Source organism: Hippopotamus amphibius, chromosome 1, assembly GCF_030028045.1.
Source record: "Hippopotamus amphibius kiboko isolate mHipAmp2 chromosome 1, mHipAmp2.hap2, whole genome shotgun sequence".
NCBI classification, from domain to species: domain Eukaryota; kingdom Metazoa; phylum Chordata; class Mammalia; order Artiodactyla; family Hippopotamidae; genus Hippopotamus; species Hippopotamus amphibius.
The window spans coordinates 187,069,384-187,091,343 of record NC_080186.1 but is presented as its reverse complement, the minus strand read 5'-3'; the positions used below and the strand labels follow the sequence as shown (position 1 = coordinate 187,091,343).

The following is a 21,960-nucleotide window of genomic DNA, read 5'->3' as shown; positions in this document are numbered from 1 at the left end:
TACCCTGAGTGATTTAGATGCAGCAGGAAAAAAAAAATACCTACAGAAAACTACTTAATAGTCGTGGCCTTAGAAAAGCAAAATGCTTCATTCCTAAATCCCGGAGAAGAGCTTATATTCTTGGGGTGGAGCAGGAAGGGGAGGGGAAGACGAGGGTTTTCTCCCGCGACGTTCTATTCTAATACTTGCTCTAGCAGTCCATAATACTTTTGGGTTCACTGGGCCGAACCAGATCTCTCAATAGATTTTACCCAAAACGCTAAGAGCGGGAGGCAAAGCAAGATGTAACGTTACGAACAGCCCGGAACTCTAACCTCTAACAGCTCCTTCGTGGCAAGCAGGGCATTAGCCCAGCTTAAAAATAAAAGACCTAGACCTGAGGCCTCTGTGTGGGACCGGGCATTTCTGGCAGAGATCCGATTTCTGGCGTCGGCTCCACCCACGCATTATCTCCATCTAGGAAACATCTGTATTGGACCTCCTCTCTCCCAGGCCGCACCTCGCACCCCAATTCCCTTACAACATCTCTCGGTAGGGTGTTTCACTAACCCCCCCACTGTCATTTTCCCACCCCCTCCCTAATGGCGGCAATTTTGAGTTACTGTTGCGTCTCCGTAGCAACCGTGTCTCTCACGGCTGCCGGAAGAGAGTACGATCACGTGCTCCCTGAACGTCCGAGTTTGTAACGTGACTTCCGGTTGTCAGAATTTCCCCACACGGCGACTCCCGAGGAGGAGAGGCTGTGTGGCCCGAGGTCGCCGTGGCCCTAGCGGTGGTGGGCTCCGGGTGGGCTAGCCTCATCCTGCCCGGTCTGCAATGCATCCGCGGCGCCCGGACGGATTCGATGGCTTGGGCTATCGCAGTGGTGCCCGGGATGAGCAGGGCTTCGGCGGCGCTTTCCCTGCAAGGTCCTTCAGCTCCGCGTCGGACCTGAGCCACTGGGTGACAACTCCCCCAGACATCCCGGGTAGCCGCAACCTGCACTGGGGCGAGAAGAGCCCACCCTACGGCGTGCCCGCCCCCTCCACCCCGCTCGAGGGCCCCGCGGAGGAGCCCTTTCCCGGCGGCGGCGGCAGCAGCGTGCCGGGGCAGAGCAGCGGTGAGGGCCCTGGGGCGCAGGGCAGGGGCGGGTGGAGCGGTGGAGTCGCCGCACGGGTCCTGCAGACCCCGGAAGCCGTGCGGAGGGTCCCGCCTCCCGGCCCTGTCGCGCGCCACACCCGCTGCCCTCCTTTTGTCCTCTGACCCTGAAGCAGGCCTCCTCCCTCTTTACACCAATGTTTCCTCCGGGATCGCATCCAAAAAAGACACCTGCCTTAGCTGTGGTCCGCGGGGTAGGAATTTCAGAGGTTTGGGGCGTATTACATTCCATGACCGGAATCAAGAAAAGAAGGAAATTGGTTTTCTGTTTATTGGAAATCTTGTGAAAAATATTTAATTGACCGGCAGCTGTATTTCCTTGATTTCATTAATCAGTGGTGGCCCTGTGTTGTGGAAAGAGAAGTTTTTCCAGCAAAGGCAGTCTTGGGCTCAAAGCTGGCTCTGCCACTGAGAGACTCTCTTAACCTTTGTGATCTCTTAGTGTTCTCATCTTTAAGGTGTACAGAAGAATAACTCGGGGTTTTATAAATATCAAAAAAAAAAAAAAAAGAGGTGTAATGCCTAGTACAGTATGGAGCACACAGAAGGCTAAAAGTATATCTTTCCTTTTTCCATTTAATCATAGGAGTTATATCAGTTCTAGACCCCCGTACTACCCCTGTATTTTCCCACCACCTTTCTTTTTCTGACTTAAAAACTCTGCTAAAGACTACAAAACACTAAAAGATAAGACTTTGAAATCAAGACATAATTATTCTCTGTAGGATGTCAGAAGACTTGTTTTAATTTCAGCACTGTGTGATGTAGATATTGTCAACATCGTCTGTATTTATAAAATGGAAATAATGGCTGCATCTTTCTATTCTGAAATTGTTAGAATAATAGATTATATCCTTAAATATTATATATATTCCAAACAAATTTTATTGTCATTTCTTTGATTTTGACCTGGAAATACAGTAATATTTATTTGATTTGGGTTACTGGGAGGAATAGACTTTAAATATCATCTAGTGAGGATAGGTGGAGGAGGATCAGTGACTTAGTGTCATACAATTAGTTTTTTCATTCTGTCTAGTTTTTTTTTCTCTAGGTCCCAGAAGGAGTACTGGAAAGTTATAAATGATTCAAAATGCATGTACGATTGCTATACAGTTACCTTCTTAGGCAGTAAAGATGATGTTTTTATCTTTTCATAATTTATGCTTCCATGATTACAGTGAGGAGGAGCTCTTAATAAGCAAGGTTTTGGGGAGGGGGGGTGGGTTGCAGCAGTGGGAGTCTGGTGAGTAACTTTGAAAGAGGATAGAAGCCTGAGAGACTTACACAGTTAACAATAGTAAGCCTTCCTGACACATTCCAGAAAATGTCAGTGGTATTTTCTGTTAATATTAATAGATAACCTGAACTGCACACACACAAAAAAGGAAAAGTTGAAAGAAGGAAAGTATCTTAATTGGTCAAAAGAAGCTTCTCTACCTTGTACATTTTTCAAGGCAATGGTGAACCAATCAGTTTCCCCAGAGACTGTTTACATGGACTTGTTCTGTCTGTCAGGGAATAGTGAGGGCATTACTCCATTCAAAAGACCAGAGATGAGAGGGAGGGATTGCAGAAGAGAGGGGAGAGAGAAAAGAGGATGAGAGAAAAATTATCCCTTGTGAATACTGTATTATAGCTGAAATTTAATGTCTAGACTCTTGGGGTTGTGATATTTCATCATTATGATTTTAAATTTTTCAGTTAAGGAGAAAAAATTTTTTTACTGTTTTCACATATACGTAGGTTGTAAACTCTTCTAATAAGACTATAGATATGCCATCAGCTGTAGCACATATGTACACAGTAGTCTATCACAGAGACCTAATTAAGCAGCTACTATCAAAGTATTTAAAACTTGAGGTGATAGAGAAGAGAGCCTTATGTACCCGTTTTAGTTACCCAAAGTGCTCTTTCAATTTAATAATTTTCGTGGGGTGTTTTGCTTGCAACTGCTGGCTTAACATAGATGCTCTCCACCAGTAACAGCGAATGACTAATTTTACAACATGGGAGGTAAACTTGGTGAAAGTATCAATCAGAGTCTTCTCTAGAAAAAAATTTAAATTATTTGTGGTCAGAAGCCGAAAACTGGTAGCCCTTAGATTCTGCCTGCAAACTTGTTTGATTTGGTCCACATAACATTTTAACACTTTTTAAAATAGTTGCCAGTATTTTAAAATTGGAAGATGGTATATAAAAATGAGAATATCTCTTTAGAAAAATGAGAATATCTCTTTTGAAACTTTGGACTCAAAGTCCCATGTGGCAACAACGAATTGGAGCTGAAAAGCAATTGGTCCTTTAGAAGGTCTACACCTTGCAACTTGCCACAAGCCCCAACAGAGCCCTTCACTCATTCAAATGGCCTCTCTGGCCCCTATGAGAATTTGATTTTGGGACATGGAGTTTAAATGAATATCATGTTAATAAAAGAAAATATTTGTTGTTTTCACAGTAAACCTAAATAATGGTTATGAGTAATCTTATTCCTTCTATTTTAGAACAGTTGAATAGATTTGCTGGATTTGGTATTGGACTTGCAAGGTAATGTTTTGTCTAAAGAATTTTAGTTAAAGCTTTTATTTAAAGTTTTTTCTTTAATGTAATTTATAATGTTAAATAGTGTTGCTTCCTTTAGATTGATTCTTTAGGGTAGTAAATATTGAAAAGTATTTTGCAGAAAAAATTATTATTTAAAATCTATAGCTTGATTTATTTCCACCAGTAAGGATAGAGAATAGTCATTCAATTTTATAAACACAAAATAATTTTGTAAGGAATCCTGTAAGAACTATCATGTGTCTACCCAAAAAATAAAATAAAATCTATTCTTGTCTCCCCTTCCAAAAAAAAGTAATTGTGCATTGAGCCTTTTTCCTGAACATTAGAATTATAACAAGATATTTAGCAACATAGCATCTAGGTTTTACTTACATGGTCATTATAATCCCTATAACTTAAGTGCAAAGTACATCAACACTAAAATTAAATTGTCTAGGAAAGAAGTTTTCCATATCAGGCACACAAGACATAGTTTCATCTTTATACTGTACATATTAATATTATATGTTGTGTTTTTTTTTTTTGCTTACCAGTTTGCAAATCTGGCTTTAGTTTTTTTCATATTGAATCTTGTTATTGGTACGATGATTTGCAAACATGTCTAGACATTTGAAAACTATTTTTTTACTTTTAAGAATAATGTATAATTTAAATAATGCATGATTCTTCAAGAATAAGTTCAGATACATATATGTTGTAAATTAAATGTTATAAATATAAAATATTCTTTTATAGTCTTTTTACAGAAAATGTGCTGGCCCATCCCTGCATTGTTCTGCGCCGCCAATGTCAGGTATATGTACTTTCTGTGATTTTCTAAACAATAATCCTAACCCTGATTTGAAGTACAGACCTCAGATAAATGACTGAGACCACATAACCATTCTCCCATGTGAGGTGTACCAAAATCTATAATATATCAGTTCTCAAACTTTTTGGACTTTGAAAGCTCTTAAGTCTTAAAAATTATTGAGGTCTCCAAAGAATGTTTATATGGATTATATCTATCAGTAATTGCCATTTCAGAACCCCAAACTGGAAAAATTCATGCATATATATATACACACACACACACACACATATAATTAATTAAAATAATAGTAAGCTTATTAGATATTGACATAAATAACATTTTTATGAAAAATCACTATTACTTTTTTGAAAATATCTTTAAATGTCTGGCATAATAGAAGGCAGCCAGATTTTTAACATCTGCTTCTGTAGTCAATCTGTTGCGACACATTGTTTTTGAAAGAAACAGGAAAGTCTAGCCTTACATACATATGTATTTTAAAATGGGAGTATTTCCTATCTTTTGTAGATAATTTGCAGATATTCTTCTTTGATACTACACCAAAACTCAATAAATGGTAACTTTTTAAAAATTATTTACAATGTGAAATCTGAAACCACGTCTATTAACTTTTTATACTATTACATTAAAATCTGTTGATCTGTACTTTATGTTGAATGAATTTTTTACCCATGCATGATTTTGTTACATCATGCATTGATTAATTGAAAATATTGATTTACTGTGTTATATCGATCTTCTAAATGTTATGACATTTGATTTTATAGTATCAAAAGACCACATCATTAAAATTGCTTCCAGTCTTACCAGAAAAGTATTTTAGTTTTCATAGGTTCTTGATAGTGGATATAGGTGTTCTAGGATTCTAATTTTTGCTCGTAAGCTCAAATTTATCATTGGCAACACATACTGTTATTGTTGTTGTTTAATCAACAAGCCCACTTTGTTGAGTTTTAAAAACATGTTGTCCTAAGTGTGAATAATTATATTGTGTTAGTTTTTCCAGGAAAAAATGGTGATCCATGAAAAAAGTGGTTCAGGCTCACAGCTGCATCAGACAAGTTCTTTTCCTTATGCAGCCATCTTCATTATGCAACACACAAAATATTAATGAGAAAGATGATATGTACTCAAGAGTTAAGATTTTATAAAATTAATATCTCTTACTGCGTCACCAAGGGCATTCTTTAGGCAAGTGGCTTTTGCCTCCTAATAAGTGAGTCAATTGAAGAATACAATAAGTACAAAAATATAGTTTGGTGCCACTGCCTTCATTCATGCTACAGATTTAGTAATTTTACCCACCATTGCTTTTGCACTATTACAAAAATGTCAACACAATAAAAAAGGCAAATGATGCCTTAGTATCAAGAAAATAATTTTGAACTTGTCAATCCCCTGAAAGGGTAATGAGCCCCTTGAGGGCCAGTGGACTGCACTGGCAAAAGCTCCTATAACATAACTTATCTACTTTGAAAATTGAGTTAGAAAAGATAGAAATAGTTAAAAATTAAACTGTTTATGCTTAGCACCAAAAAGTATGCATACAGAGAGAAATAGCTATTTAAATAGCATGAACAGTGTATATGCCCTAGAACAGTGAATTTCAGGCATATATTTTACATTGTGACAATATTACATTGTGATCCAGTGTATATATATATATATGAGTAATTTTTTTAAGTGTTTTAGCAAATAATACCTTCAGAGTGTATGATGCATTCTGATATTTTCTTTTTTACTATTTCACTTAATAAGTATTAGTTCTGACCCCCATACATTTCATAATTTACCAGTTGTTCGTAGCTTGTTATTGCTTGCCACTGGGAGACAGGAATCTGCTGTTTCCTGAGTTCTTCGTGGTTCCGATGTGGTAAACGGCAGCAGCATTTTGCCACACTGAATGTGATTCTGGTGTTTAAGGAAACGTAAATATCAACAAAGCCCTGTTTATCATATATTCTACATCGCTGTGTGTATTGCACATTGTATTTGTATAACCGCATGTACTGTACTTTAAAGTTATTTAAAGCACTTTCAAGAGTAATTTTGCTTATGTGTAATTTATGCTGACTTTAGAATTGAACTTTTGTTTATGCTATGACTCCACTGTGTATCTTTCATGCCTTGTTATTTCTTGACAAAACAATAACAGAAAATAATCATGCAATATCTTTTTTACAGGTTAATTACCATGCTCGGCATTATCATCTCACTCCATTTACGGTCATCAATATTATGTACAGCTTCAACAAAACTCAGGTGAGAATTAGTCTATGCGTTCTATTAGTTATTTACAACATACCATTCTGCCTTAGTAATAAAGCAACAATAATTCCTTTTCTTTCAGCTATTAAAGATATTGCAACTCTTGTACTAAAACTAACTTAACATGATAATGACATCTTTTTGATATCACTGAATAATCAGTAAATTCACACCTTTGCTGAAATAATTAAATATTAGGGGTATTTAATCCATAGCAGAGATATTTAATTAATTGGAGTGTTTACCTTCGCCTAAATGTAGGCCACCCAACAAATATTAAAATAATAATGGGAATTAATTGTTGTAGTTCTTTACTAAATGTCCTTTTGAATAATGCCTTACTGGAAAAAATATCAGTAAACATTCAATATCAGGTTTTATTAAGACCTTTTTTGTGTTTCTTTTTTAGGCATGAAGAGAAATAACAATACATTTTGTTCATTTTAGGGACCAAGGGCCCTTTGGAAAGGAATGGGAAGTACGTTTATTGTCCAGGGAGTCACACTTGGAGCAGAGGGGATCATCAGTGAATTCACACCTTTACCGAGGTACCTTTTGGGCATTTTCTCAAATTAGCTTCCTATTAAATATATGACAAAATGATAGTTGCTAAAAAAATACCTTGAATTTGAAAACTTGCCTGAAGTAACTAAGAAACTGAGAATAAATAATATCTTATGGAATTAATATGTGATAAGGAAAATGCTTCCTGGTTTAGTATCTATTGAGATATGTCTTTAAGCTCCTACTGCTATATATCAGCAATTATCAACTAAGAAACAGACATGAGTATGTGAGCAATTCCTGTTATTTAAGTGCCGAGTTTGGTGAAGGAGACGTAAGCAAATTTTAGTACATTGTGATTAGTGCCATAATTAAACAAACCCCTTTCGGAGTCCAAGGGACACTTTGTGTGGATTTATTGGCAAAGATTTTTTTAACAGCCTGAAATCTGAGCTAGATCTGGAATTATGAGTAGGAAATAACTTGGCAGAGAAGGAGAGCAAACAGAGGTGACAACATGCCCAATTTTATGGAAATTGGAAGGTCCAGGTGATAAGAAGTGTCTTAGGCTTAGAATATTGAGCATGTATGGAGTAAAATAACATGAAAAGAGCCTGAGGTGCTAGATTGAAGCACGGTTTGCCTTTGTAAGTGACTTAAGCTTTATTGTCTGTGGAGCTGGGAATCTAAGAGGTGGGGGGCCGGGGGGGGTTTCCTTTTTGTTTAACATATGGGTTCTTTGATCAAGGATATACTCAAGTGGCAGTGTTTAAAAAGAAAAAATGGAGTGGTGTAGACAGAGACTTATGGAGAACTGTTATAGTAATCTAGGCCAGTTGGAGAAGGGTCGGAACTATGGAGTAGAACAGAAGGGAGGAGCTGGATAGACATTTCTGAAGTATAATTGATAATTGGTAATTGATTGGGAATGGGGTTATGGGAGAGTGAATTAGCAGCAGTAACAGATTCCTAGACTGGAATTGAGTTGGAGAATTCATAAAGAAGAGTAAGTTGGAATGGGAAAGAAGATAAGGAATGTAACTGTCAAGAAATGAAGTTTGAGATTCATGCAAGACGTGTAGGTGGACATGCCTGGTAGTGGTTGGAATTATGGATCAGAGTCTCAAAGAAGATTTGAAGCTGGAGGCGTAGCTTTGAATATTGTGGCACAAAAGTGGCAGCTGAAGCTTCAGGATGGATGAATTTCCCTAAGGAGAAAGTGTAGACTAAATGACAAAGAGTGGACCAAGGACAGAAACCTGGGCCATGTGCAAGTGCACGTGTGTATGAGTGCACGTGTGCATGCGTGTGTGCGCGCCCGTGCATGTGCGTGTATGTGTGCGTGTGTGTGGTAGGAGAGGTGGTAGAGGGAAATAGTAAGAGATGTTCACAAAGCAAATTGACAAGAGCAGTAAGCTATAGGACAGTGGTGGCCTAGAAGCCAAGAGAGGAGAATCAGAATTGGAGATTCTTTTGGAGGGAGAGGGTGCAGAAATTGGGAATGTTTGCTTCCCAGTCTGTTTTCTCTCTGAAACAGGATACAAAGTGAAAGAAGGATGACACTGGGGTCAAAGTGGAAGAGCATAAGAACAATGATAAGACGTTTGAGACAGTCACAGCTATGAGTAGCAGAAAGGGAACCTTACAAGGAACATAGGAAAATAAGTTAAGAGATAATGTTGGAGAGCATAACTTTGTTTAGGTGCTATTTGGCAGAACTCTGTGATTTTCTGTATCAGCAGTAAATTCCAGGGATGGAGTTAAAGACTGAATGGTTTGTTAATCCAAAATTGGCCCCTGGCAGGATGAATTTTTTGGATTGACAAGGAAGTGTGAGGTAGTTGAAAGTGCAGCCACTAGCATCTCAATCTTGAGAATCGGTCCTTATAGGAAAGGAAATGACGGCAGAAGAGACTATTATCAGGCTTTTTTGGCAGTGTGATTGCTTTCAAAGGATCGCATAGCCTTGAAGTTCCTTTAACACAGCTTTGCTAAATGTCACAGAGAAAACAAAAAACATTTCATCAGCTAAGTTTCTCCTTTCATACTTAAAAAAAATCTGAATTTTTGCCCTTGGCAAACTTTATTCACCCCATTGTTTTTCATGTCCCAGAATAAGATAAGAACTTAGTACTTGTCATCAAATGTTCTTGAAGTTCTCCCACAAACACAAGATTCTATAAAATTTTAATAAAATTCAGTAATTTCTCTATGGTAAAGTGTAAAGAATTCTGTATTTGCAGTCACAGCACTATTGGTCCTGGCTGCACCACTTTTTTGGACCATTTCTCTAAAGCAGAGTTTTAACTTCAGGTTGAAGGGGAGGGAAAAGAGAAATGGGAATGAGAAGGCACAAAATTCTATTAAATTTTATTATCTAATTTTCTTACTCTGTAGACATACAGACACATCAGTTGTGTGGATTTATATTGTCTCTTGGTCATTTGAATCTTACTAAAGAAGACACAAAAGGTTATCTTTGTGATATTCTACTTGGGTTAAATTTTGGTAATATATCTCACTCATTACTTCATTTATTTCTTTAGCTCATATTTCCTGAGTCCCTACTATGTGCTAGGTTCTGTGCTGGAAATCAGGTATACAGTGAGGAGAAGAAAGCTTGGAATGAAGCTTGGGATCTAGTGTAATGGACATAGTTAAGTAAAATTATCTCACTAATGAATAAATAATTACAAATTGAGATTTATTCTCTAAAGTAAAAGAATATGGTTCTGTGAGAGTATTAGAGGGCTGGGAACAGTGTCCCTAATAAAATGACACTTAAGCTGAGATTCGAATGGTGATCAGGAGACACAGACCAGTTGGTGCAGAGATATTGTGGTGGGGGGAATGTGGAGAATTCATGTATTTGGGGGAAGGCTCATAGTGTTCAAGCTTGGAGAGCAGGATGGAGAGCCAGAGCTAGTCTGTGCTTGGCCTTGTAGGCCACTTTAAGGATATTGAAGAGTTTTAAGCAGGAGTCAATGACATGACCAGATTTATGTTTTTAAAAGGTCATTGTAAGTGGAGATGAAAAGATTGCAGGAGGACTAAAGCAGGTAAAAGGGTAGACGTTCATAAGCTATCACAATCTAGGTGAGATATGGTAACTAGGACCAGGATGGTATCTTTTGAGATGGATGTAAATGGATAATTTTGAGATATATTTAGGTAAAATTGATAGAACTTGGTGATGAATTAGAGTTGGTCGATGATAGACAAGGAGGTGTCAAGGGTGACTTCTAGGATTCTGGCTGTGTAATTGGATGTCAAATATAGCCATTCTCAGAAGTACAGTGTAAACATTTTTTTAAAAAATTCTTAACTTCTTTGGGCAAGGTTTTCTTTTCTTGGAGGAAAACAAAGTATAGCAAACAAAGCTTTAAAGCAGTAACCCAAAGCATTTCATAGAAGTTACCACTTGAGGAGGGGATCTCTGAGACTTGAGGTTCTTTAATTGCATAGTGATTACTAAGTACAAAAGGTGAGACAGTATGGATTCATCGATACTTAGTTTTTTTATACTGATTATGATCACATCTGAGAAAAAAGAACAAGTCTGTAGTGCTTATTAAGTCACCAAGCTTGTAGTTTCTCAGTATTTATTACTTTTTTTAAAAAAGTGTATATAACCCAGGATCATCATCTGAGATCTCTTTCTTTCTCTCTACTGCCCAGACCCCTCCCAAATCCTTCCCCAGACCTTCCCCCAGGCGGAGTGTTACTCTACCCTTTCCTTTCGTGTGGCATTTCTCAAATGAGTAACATAAGGAGCACCTCTAACCATGGCTATCTGTGTAGTTCAGTCTCTTATAGAATCCATTTGGCTGAACTCCAGCTTAGATTCATCTCACATTACTAGTTGTACCAGTATAAATATTTTGCTGTTTTCTCCTCATGTTGTCCATTTCTCCTGACTCCTCTGAATTCACTGACTTTAAACACATTCCATTTTAAATACAATGAAATCTTTCTCCAATTCAATAAATTTCCTTTCTGATTAACAGTTCTCAATTAGGGAACACTAAAAGTGTCTATGAGTAGGAAAGAAAAATCATAAATTTGATTTTGGACAAGTTCATTTTGACAGAGAGAAATGTCTAAACTGAAGATAATAGATTTGGGAGCTTCTGAAGCATCATCTTGGATGAGCTTGCATAGGGAAGGAGCATAACATATGAAGTAAGAAGAGGACTTGAGCCTTTAGGAACTCCAGAATAGGTTGCTGAGTTAAGAAAAATGCCCCTGCAAAGGAGCCAAAAGAAGAGACCAGAAGAGAGGAGAAAACCCAGAAGAGTATGGGATCGTGGAATACAGGGGCAGGGAGTGCTTTCAGAAGGAGGGAGGAACACAAGTGCATGATGGCTGCCGAAAGGTCAAATAAGGCACGGCCTTAAAAATGCCCATTTGATTTAGTGATGTGGAGGTCATGGGGACCTCGGTAAGAGCTGTCTTTGTGGAATAATAGGGTAGAAGCCAATTTGGAATGGGTTCATAGGTGGGTGGGAAGTTAAGACTGGAAATAGCAAGTTTAGACAGTTGGCTGTAAAGAGGAAAGATGAAGAAAAGGAGCTAGAAGATGAGGGGCTTGGGTTAGTTTGATGGAAGAGTATTTTTTTAAGAGGGCAGCTGTTTGAGCATGGGAAAATAAGAGGCAATGGAAAGTGAAGACTGCGTAAATTTAGCGTCATTTAAAAATTCTATTACTTTTGTATATTGACTATGCATTGGACTATGTGTGTGAGTCTATGAAATGGAAAACTTCGATAAAAAGCAAGTCACTTCTCAATTTTATTGCTCATTTGAAGGGCAGTTTTTGCTTGTGAAAATAGTGAATCAAATATACTTACATATTGTGGTATTTGATGATGAAATATAGAAGTTTTAATCACAAGTGGATTACACTGCCCTCTTTCCTGCAGCATTTAAATGTGCTAATTTAAATTTCTAGAGCTGTGGCAATAAGTTTTATCCATTTTATAAAAGAGTAGAGAGCAGATACAAGGAAGAGCGTCTCAGTTTTGAAGAGCGTCTCAGTTTTCTTTGTAAACTTGATTCTAAATTTCTTTTTTCCGCTCTTTTTACCTTAATCCTAATGCTTTTAAGAATTGGCAGCAGTGATTGGTATTCAAGAGAAAGGTGGCCCAGTCCTTACTGAAACACAGGTCACAGACCCATCTATCCATAATGTTAATGAAATGCTCAAAATTAATGTCATAATAACCTGTGGTAACCCTTTCTGTGGCCATAGTGACAGTAATACCAGTGCCCAGAAAATTTACAAACCTATTGACATATTTTGTTTTATAATGGTACAGTCACTGTCAATAAGATAAGTAGCCTAATCTTTTTTATAATTTTCATCTTAATCATTAAATGTCATACCAGATATATTTTTCTATAGTTGTTCAGGCCTAATATAGTATTCTGGTATTAATTTAATCAGAATGTGACGCAGAACAGTCTTTAAGGTCTTCTAAATCAGAGATGGTTGTTCTACTGTCTTAAAGTTTCTCTGTAGACCTTTCAGTCTCCTAGAAAAATGTAGAAAAGTTCACATACCATCCATGCCATAAGCGTACTGTGTTTGTTTTTAGAGCACTTACATTATCAGTGATTTTTTCCTCCTTTTTAATATAAAATCTATTCCTTTATCTCCTTATGATTGTCATATTTACTCATTTCAAATAGAAAATGTTTTTCTCAGGTTCCTGCTGTGGCTGTGGTACATGGGTACCAACATCATCAGGGGAGCTGGTAGCAGCCAGTCTCCCCTTTATTTTACATTTTCCATTTCTCTGTTACTCTGCCTTCTTCCTCCCTCCCCTCCTTTCCAGCCCCTCTGTCTGCTTTTTCATTTTTTTCTGCCGCCTTTTTACTTTCCCTTTTGTTCTCCATATTCTTTTCTCCTTTTTGACTTTTCTCTTGATATAACTCTCTCCCTTTCTGTTCTTCATTCACCTTGCCTCTCTTCTTTTTCTTCTCTCTTTTCTGATTTCCAAAGGTAATCTAAATAGCAGGAAGCACACAGTACTAGAGCTTGGTTCCAGACCTGGCATTTTGCCTTTCTCCTTTGAACATATCCCTGTGATCTTTCTGATTTTTATTTTTCTCTTAAGTAAAAAAAAAAAAAAAAATAGGACAGTACCTGCTCTGCTTATCTCACAGGATTCCTTCTTGTGTCAAATGAGATGAGAGGTAGTACAGGCAGATAGTATAGATTTGAAGTCATATGGACCAGGGTTTAGACCCAGCTCTACCACTAACTAGTTGCAAGCCTTTGGGTAAGTTATGAACCATCTCTGAGCCAATTTCCTCCTCTATGAAATGGGGGTTATAGGGTCATTGTGAGGGTTAGAAGTAATTTGTACAAAGTGCTTTGCACAATGCCTGGCATGTAGTAGGAGCTGAAAAAGATAACAGAATATAATAAAGGTCACAAAAGTAATGTCATCTTAAGTAAAGGCACTTTGAAAATTAGGTGCTACACAAATGTATGTGTCATTCTGCATTACAGTTACTTGTTTGTTTTGCTTTCTAATTCTCATTCTTATATACATTTTAAAGCTTTTTTTCTTTCTTTATCCTATTTCCCTTTCCCATCCAGTGTTTTCCTCAGTCTGTCATTTTTGTATCTCCTTCTCTAATGTCTCATGTTGATTTTTATAATCAGTTATAACTCCTCCTCCTCTGTCAGCCCCTTCTGGCAGCACATACAAAAAGATCTTTTATGTTTTTTCTCTTTTCAACCCACTATAATTGGTTGATGGGTCCCGGAAAGGAAAATGTCCACCATTAGAATATATTTCTCCTACAGATTAAAAAAAATTAAAAATTGATTACCTTTTTGAAACTTGGGCTAATTCACGATGTTTTAAATAACATGGCTTTTGTTTTATTTATTTTTTAGGGAGATTTCACATAAATGGAATCCTAAACAAATAGGAGAACACCTTCTACTAAAATCGTAAGTATCAAAAGCAGCATTTATATTGAAATTTACAAGTTTGTATAGTGTTAGTACTGAAAAAAACTTACTAAATAAATAAAGTGAAGGAAAGTAGAGCAATGAAATATTTGTGGGACTAGAACTTAATAAGAAAAGTAACAGAGTTTAGGAATAAAATACTGAAATATATGTTATCTTTTAAATAATCTTTCTAATTTGAAAGGCTGAAATCACAACCTAATTTTTCTTTGTGATCTTAGGAGGTTAGCAGAGATCTTCAACTTGTTAAACCTGAATTGCCAGGAAAATTATTACTTTTCTTATTATACCATTATTTTATTAGTAACCAGACATACAAATTTATTTGTCAACTCAAAACCTTAGTGTCGTTAAAATGTAGCCCTACTGGCACTTAGTGGCTTTACAGCGCTGAGCATCTTTATAGATTAGAATTTTACTCTTCACTTTTTAATTTTTTTTGAAGATTGTGAATTGGAAACCCCCCAGTTTGCTGGCTCCCTCTGTGGGACATTCCAGCACAAAATTACTTAGTGATGTTCCATTCACCTTGAAAACCACTACTTGCCAGGACCTGGCCCATAGGGTTAGGTAAGTCCCACCTTGACATTATTTTAAATAACTATATTTTGCAGGCTTGCAAAGTTGTAATATTACTATGTCTAAATAGTGGCAATAGGAAGCAACTTTGCAAAGCTGTACAATATTGTTTTTTAATAATAAGAGGGGACTTCACTCACCATGGAAGACTGGCTTAGCTGTGCTGGGTGGGAAATCTGGGAATGGATAATGATAATAGGACAATAGCAAAACAGTAGCTTTGTTCAGATATCACTAAAAAGGCAAGCAAGGGAATGGATCCCTCATCCTAAATTTTAAGTATCAGATTTATAGGCTGCATTAGTTACGTGCAGGTAGATGTCCAAACAGTGAATCAGAAACAAGCCTACATTTTACTGGTTTAAAATAATTTTCTTTGCAGGCTGTCCCTGTGTTATTATTCATACTTAGTTTTTCATCTCTAATTGTTGAGTAAAGCATCTTATGTTACAGGTCTCTGAAGTATCTTTAGGCTATAGGTATTAACAGTTGAAAACCTTGAAGATATTATTCAAGCTTGAATATAAATTATGTTGATTTTTAAAGTAGATATTAAAAAATTTAGTGTAAGCATCTTGTTTCAGTATACTGATAAGTTTGTTTTAATTTCTACAGCCTAACTTATATAGTGGCAATGCCTTTTTATTCAGCAAGTCTAATTGAAACAGTACAGGTGAGCTATTTTTTTTTGTCATTTTTTAATTAAAAATGTTTTGGGAATATTTAGTGTATTGTGTATGTCTGATAGTATAGCAGAATTTTTTTTTCACAGATACATTACATATATATCAAAGATTATATACTAAGCAAATTGCTGGTGTATCTGTTTCCTTCGCAAATTTATTTCACACTTCTAATTTTAATTTTTATCCCTTACATAGGCCGCTGTATTCTTCATTCTGATATCTCAGAAACCAGCCTCTGACATGCTCTGAATACAGAAAAATCTATAGGGTTTTCTTTTCTCCCCAGCTTTCTCAGACCCTTGTGTGTAACTCAAATGGTTATGGCTTATCAGGCAATAAATTACTAATTACCTGAACATAAAACATGATGAATACTCATCCTAATAGTGAGAAGGTAGTCCTCATAAGTTGTTTACTAACAGCATTCTTTTTAAATATGCCTTTTAAGAAACGTTTGATGCAGTGGTGTTTAGTATATACTACAAAGCTAAAGCAATCTTCTGCTAGCATTTTAAATTGTTTCACTATTTCTAACCACATGGTGGCGCTTCAAGCACATTGCATGAATGTACTTTCTCACGTAACATTCCTACACTTAAAACTGTGAGATAGCTTAACTTCACTCTATACACAAAATCCAGTTAATTGTCTGCCACCTGTCTTCTGTCTCCAGCATCAGCTCCTCTCACTTATTTCTGTCTTCAGCATGTAGTTTCCTCTCTATAAAACCTCACTAGATGAACCTTTCCTTTTCTAATTTTCCTTTTCCACTTAATTGCTTTTCTGACCACATCGTTGATTTTTTATGTATTTATTTTTTAGACTTATTAACTGAAGTTAATGTCTTGCTACCCAAATATCATCTCCTGACCGCTTGCGCTTGGCAGTTTGAAATGATATAACCTTTGTATGGGGCTGCAGTTTACAGAATTATCAGTTTATGACATAGCCTCATTTTATAGATAAGGGCAAAAATAGCAGGAGGGTAATTATTTAAGGAAAAATAACTAAACAGCATGATATATTGGGGGGAAACAAGTTTTAGCTCTACACAGACCCATATCACAATCACATTTCTCTACTTAAATTAGATCTGTGACTTTAAACAGATGTCTTAACCTTTCTAAATCTTAATTTTCTCACCCATAAAAGGAGAATAGTATTTTACTAACAGAATTATAAAAATTAAATGAATTATTTATGTAAAGTGCCCAACTCACTATATGTTCATTTTGTTTTGTTTTTTTTAGCCCAGTATCTACGCCCTGTTTTTTCTGCCCCAGGTTCTACCTGCTGACCACCTCCTTCTGACTCCTTTTGTCTGACTTTCTAGTTCTCTCTCCCTTTTTTTAACTTCTTCAATTTCTACTCTCTTGAACATCCTCCTTTTCTTTTAGTAACCTCTATACCATCTCTTCTCCTGAGCTCCAAGGCACAATCCTTGACCCTCTCTGCTTTGATCCCATATTTCACTATCCTGGAGAACTCATTTACTCTCATGAATCTTTTTAACTCTCATCTTTATATGAATTTAAAAATTAGGAAAGTCTTGATTTTCATATTTCTTTCATCCTTCATAACCAATCAGCCATCATGCCTTCTCAGTTCTGACTTCAGGGAGTATCTGAGATTGTCTGCTCCTCCCCACCAACAGGCCACCATTCTCATTCCTTCTTGTTACATCAGCTTCTTTCTTCCTACTTCATGTTCAGTGGTTTTTGCCTATCTGCGGAGCTCAGATCTCTTTGAGAACAGTCTTTCCTTTGAAAAATACACATTTATATACAGATCTCCTAAAGAATACCTCCTGAAGTTCTTAAATATGAACTTCCTAGTGATCTGCTGTCTTTACTGAGAATCCTTGTTCTGTTTCCTGCACTTTAAAGTCCATTCTACATACTCATGCAAGATTAGTGTTCTTAAGTTGCAGTGCTTATATCCTTTGGCTGATTAAAGATCCATGTTGACTCGTATTCTCGAAGATCAATTTCAGTCTTCTCAGCATTGTATTAAATCAAAGTTTTTATCTTCTCAGTTTAGTAATAAATTAGCTGACTTTACCTTTCAGCTAATCTTTCTTAACTGCTAATTTTTTTAAAAAGCTCATTTTAAAATTTACAATTTTAAATAAATGAATTAAATTCATTTATTGAGTGCTAACCTACATTAGGCACTGTTATAGACCCTGGGGATACCACAGCAAACAAAAATATTCCGCCCTAACAGCACATATTCCTGTGGGGAAGATGGATGTAAACAAGATAAATAAAAGGATACTTCATGGTGCTAAGTGCTAAAGAGAACAAAAATAAAACAAGGAAATTAAGTAAGATGTATAAGGGGTAGGGAGGGGTAATTACTATTTTTTTAAGATCAGAAATGTTCTCACTCAGAAGCAAAAGTCATTTGAGTAAAGATGTGAACATAAGAACTACATGGATATTTGGGAGAAGAATATTCTAAGCAGAGGGAAAGCAGGTGCAAAGGTCCTGAGGTAGGATTGTATCTTATGTGTTAGAGAAGCAAAAAAGAGGCCAATACAGGTAATGCTGACTAAGGAAGGGAGAACAGGAGGAGATGAGGTCTGAGAGGTAAAAGGGATAGAGATCACAAGGACACTGAAGATCATTGTAAAACTTTGGCTTTACTTTGAGGGAGATGGAAAGTCTTTGGTGGGTTTGAACAGAAGAGTGACATGATCTAACATATGTCTTTAATAGGATCTCTTTGGCTGCTATATTAAAAATAGCCTGGAATGGGAAAGGGGCCAGAGGTAGGTAAATGGATTAGGTTAGATGAGCTCATTTTAGTCTCATGGTTTTAAATATATTCTCTTTACTGTAAACTCTCACATTTATACGTCCAGCTTGGATCTTTTCCTTGCAGTCTAGATTATAAACTCCACTTGGAGTTTACACCTTAGACTTAACATTTCTAAGCTCTTGATCTTGTCCCCCAAATTGCTACACCAGCAAAACTGCCCAGCTCAGTAAAAGGCACTGCTGTTCCTCCACTTCCTCTGGCCAACAGCTTTGAGGTCTTCCTTGTCTTCTTTTTCATACCCCAAATCTAACTCACCAGTAGTTCCTATTGGCTATAAAAGCAGTTAGGATAAAAGCACAGTGGAAGCATTTTATTTCTTTTGCTGCTTGCTAGTGCAATCCACCATCATATCTAACTGGTTTCTCAGCCTCTACTCTCATCCGCCTTTGTATAACAGCCAGTATAACATAAATCATGTTTTGTCCATCTTACACCTAAAACCAGCTAGTCAGTTCCCACCTAACTAGAGGCCAAGTCTGCACAGTGGCATGGAATGGCCCCTGACTACCTTTGAACTTCATTTTCTGTTATTCTCTTCTTCAGTCTTTGCTGCAGCCACGTTGGCCTCTCAGTTGTTCCTTTTCTGCCTGTCGATGCCTCTGTAACCGGCTTCACAAACTTCCTTATACATATCCCCATAATTGTAAAAAAGCAGAGACATTGCAGACGACAATGACACATTTATTGAGTGCCTTCTGTGTACTAGGCCTTTTTTCATTTAATGCTTACAGCAACTCTGTGCATAAAAGGTAGGTAGGCCTGATCCCATTTTTATAGAAAAGTAAACTGACCCTTAGGAGAAGAGTCACGTAACCAGTAAGTACGTACTGGAGGCAGGGTTTAAAGCCATGCTTAAGAACTCCAAGCTTCTGTGCTTCCTCTTTAGTGTCATGTACACTCGTTGTTGCTTTTCAGAATGAGTCCTAAGGAGCTTCTCGAGGGTGGAGAAACCAGGTGTGTCCCCTTCCACATCTCTTCCCGTTTCCCTTCCCAGTGTCACTGCTATCTGTTTTGTGAAATTGTATTTGAAAAAAGAATCTAATGCCTAGATAACATTTGAAGTTTGCAAACCATTGATATTTTTCCTCTTCCATCAGAAAATTAGGATTTAAAAGGCACCTAAAAAGAATCCTTCTTTGTGGCAGAGAAAGCAGATGTTAACTTGTACTCATTTCATCACTTTCATTTCAGAGTGAGATAATTCGAGACAATGCTGGGATTCTGGAATGTGTTAAAGAAGGAATTGGAAGAGTGATAGGCTTGGGAGTGCCTCACAGCAAACGACTACTTCCGCTCCTTTCCTTGATCTTCCCTACGGTGCTGCATGGGGTTCTTCATTACATCATCAGCTCAGTCATTCAGAAGATTGTCCTGCTAATTCTAAAGAGAAAGACTTACAATAGCCACCTAGCTGAGAGCACTAGCCCAGTGCAGAGTATGCTGGATGCTTACTTTCCAGAGCTTATTGCTAACTTTGCTGCCAGTCTTTGCTCTGATGTTATACTTTACCCACTGGAAACAGTTTTGCACCGCCTTCACATTCAAGGAACACGCACAATAATTGACAATACAGACCTTGGCTATGAAGTGCTTCCAATTAATACACAGTATGAGGGAATGAGAGACTGTATCAATACCATAAGGCAGGAAGAAGGCGTGCTTGGTTTTTATAAAGGGTTTGGTGCTGTTGTAATACAGTACACGCTGCACGCAGCTGTTTTACAGATTACCAAAATTATTTACTCTACACTTCTTCAAAATAGTGTTTGAGCTTTAGGTTCCCGGTTAGCCTGAAAAACATCATCTGGATACTTCGTTCTGAAATTACGAGGGATAAAAGTGAAATACCGGGGGTGGCAAATGGATTAGAAAGTGAAACTGGTAGAAAAAGTCCATGCTGATTATATTGACTCTTCACTTTTTAAAAAAGGCATAGGTATATATTTTGGATTCAAAGTATTCCAAATTTGAAAACTGAATAAACACACTCATATGAGTTAAATTCTAGTGTAGCACTAAGGTCGAACTAAAAGTGATCTCGGGAAGAAACAAATATTTGTCAGCAAACTGAAAACAAAATTTCACAGAGCTGAATTTATTTCATCTGACTTTAATATTTATTACATGTTTATTTCACCTTCTAGATTGATATTGGTATGTCATTCTTAATACAGCGCAGGAGGTCATAGTTTACCTTTAATCAACTAAATTATGTTGTCAGTAATAGACAAGAAGATTAGATTTGGCAATCTGTAAGCAGGAGCTAAGTATTTTAAATTGCACTGTCCCTGTGTAACTTTAATGGCTGTATGTTTATTATATAAAGCCATTTATATGCACACCTGTAACTTGGAATTTCCTTCATCTCTACAAATTCTCCACTCTTAGATCAGCGTACTATATAAAATAAAGTTATGTACTTTCTGCTTGAATATCAGAACAAACCATTAAAAGCCAAGGTACCCAAAAGATTTAAGGCAAACAGCATACCTGTTCATATACAAACCCACCACTTCAGTGCCAGCAACTTGATTTGTCATATGTTTATAAGGTCTGATTTGCTTATCTAGCTTAAGGAATCATCAGACTGTTTTTAGAGCCACTCTTAACAGAGATAGGATATAAAATAATCATGACAACTATTCCTGTTTCCACATTTACAAATTGTGTACTAAAGGGAATGTCACTTGCCTTTCATTTCTGAATGACTTGTCTTACAAGGAGACATGATTAAAATTCACCTGGGAATTTGTGCCTCTTGCCTTCTGTATAGTCATCATTAAATAATAGCTTCAATTTTAATTTTCTTTTAGTTTTTGTTCATAGTTTCATTCTCCAAACTAGATATATATAAAGGGAAACACAGGTTTATCTTTATCACCTTTTATTGAAACTTATTTGGATGACTACTGATGAAAAACAGAAACCTTAAAGGAAGTTTGTCCTTGCTTTTTATGGGTGAGGAAAAGAAGTACATTTCAACAAATTATAAGCAAAAAAGTTGGCAGTCAGTTTAATAAAAAAATTCTGTCCCTAAATTGAATTTGGTGGGTGAGGCTCTACATATAGTAAAATGATATGCATTTGATTAATCCATCATTAAATGTTTTAAAGTTTCATTTCCTCATGTGAATGATCAGTTTTACTAGGAACCATTTAGCACGCTGAAGTACTGTGACTTTGCACTGATGTTGTCCAACCTAGAACGCATACAAACTGAGATCTACTTTACTTACTGTCAGCGAAATGGTTATTTTTTGTGATTAATAATGTTGAAACCAAAAAATGATATCCAAAAAGTGTCAAACAGTATACACGTGGCCACACTCTGTACTGTCTTGTGTTGTGTATGTGTGTGTGTGTTTTTTTAATGACTAAAACACGTAAGTTTTCCATTTTTTCTTTACACCATGAGGGGGAAAACAAAATTAAACACAAGTTGTACTCTTTCAGATTATGGTTTATGTTGTCCAGTTTACAGCATTTATATTGTTTTCATTGCTTTTGAATTACTAAGTAAATTTTTAGATGTTTATAATATGTCCAACTTCCTAAAAACCTTTCATTCTTATTATAATCAAAGAAAATGGTTTTAG

General features: G+C 36.7%; 1 protein-coding gene across 1 annotated transcript; it reads left to right on the top strand.

Moving 5' to 3' along the window:
* The first annotated feature begins 693 nt into the window (after window positions 1–693).
* Window positions 694–21,483, top strand: SLC25A46 (solute carrier family 25 member 46). The gene is made up of 8 exons (XM_057737700.1): window positions 694–1,099; window positions 3,642–3,684; window positions 4,438–4,495; window positions 6,701–6,778; window positions 7,232–7,332; window positions 14,199–14,255; window positions 15,471–15,528; window positions 19,556–21,483. The coding sequence occupies exons 1-8, from the start codon at window positions 817–819 to the stop codon at window positions 20,132–20,134; spliced, it is 1,257 nt and encodes a 418-aa protein (XP_057593683.1). The 5' UTR covers window positions 694–816; the 3' UTR covers window positions 20,135–21,483.
* The last annotated feature ends 477 nt before the right edge of the window (window positions 21,484–21,960 follow it).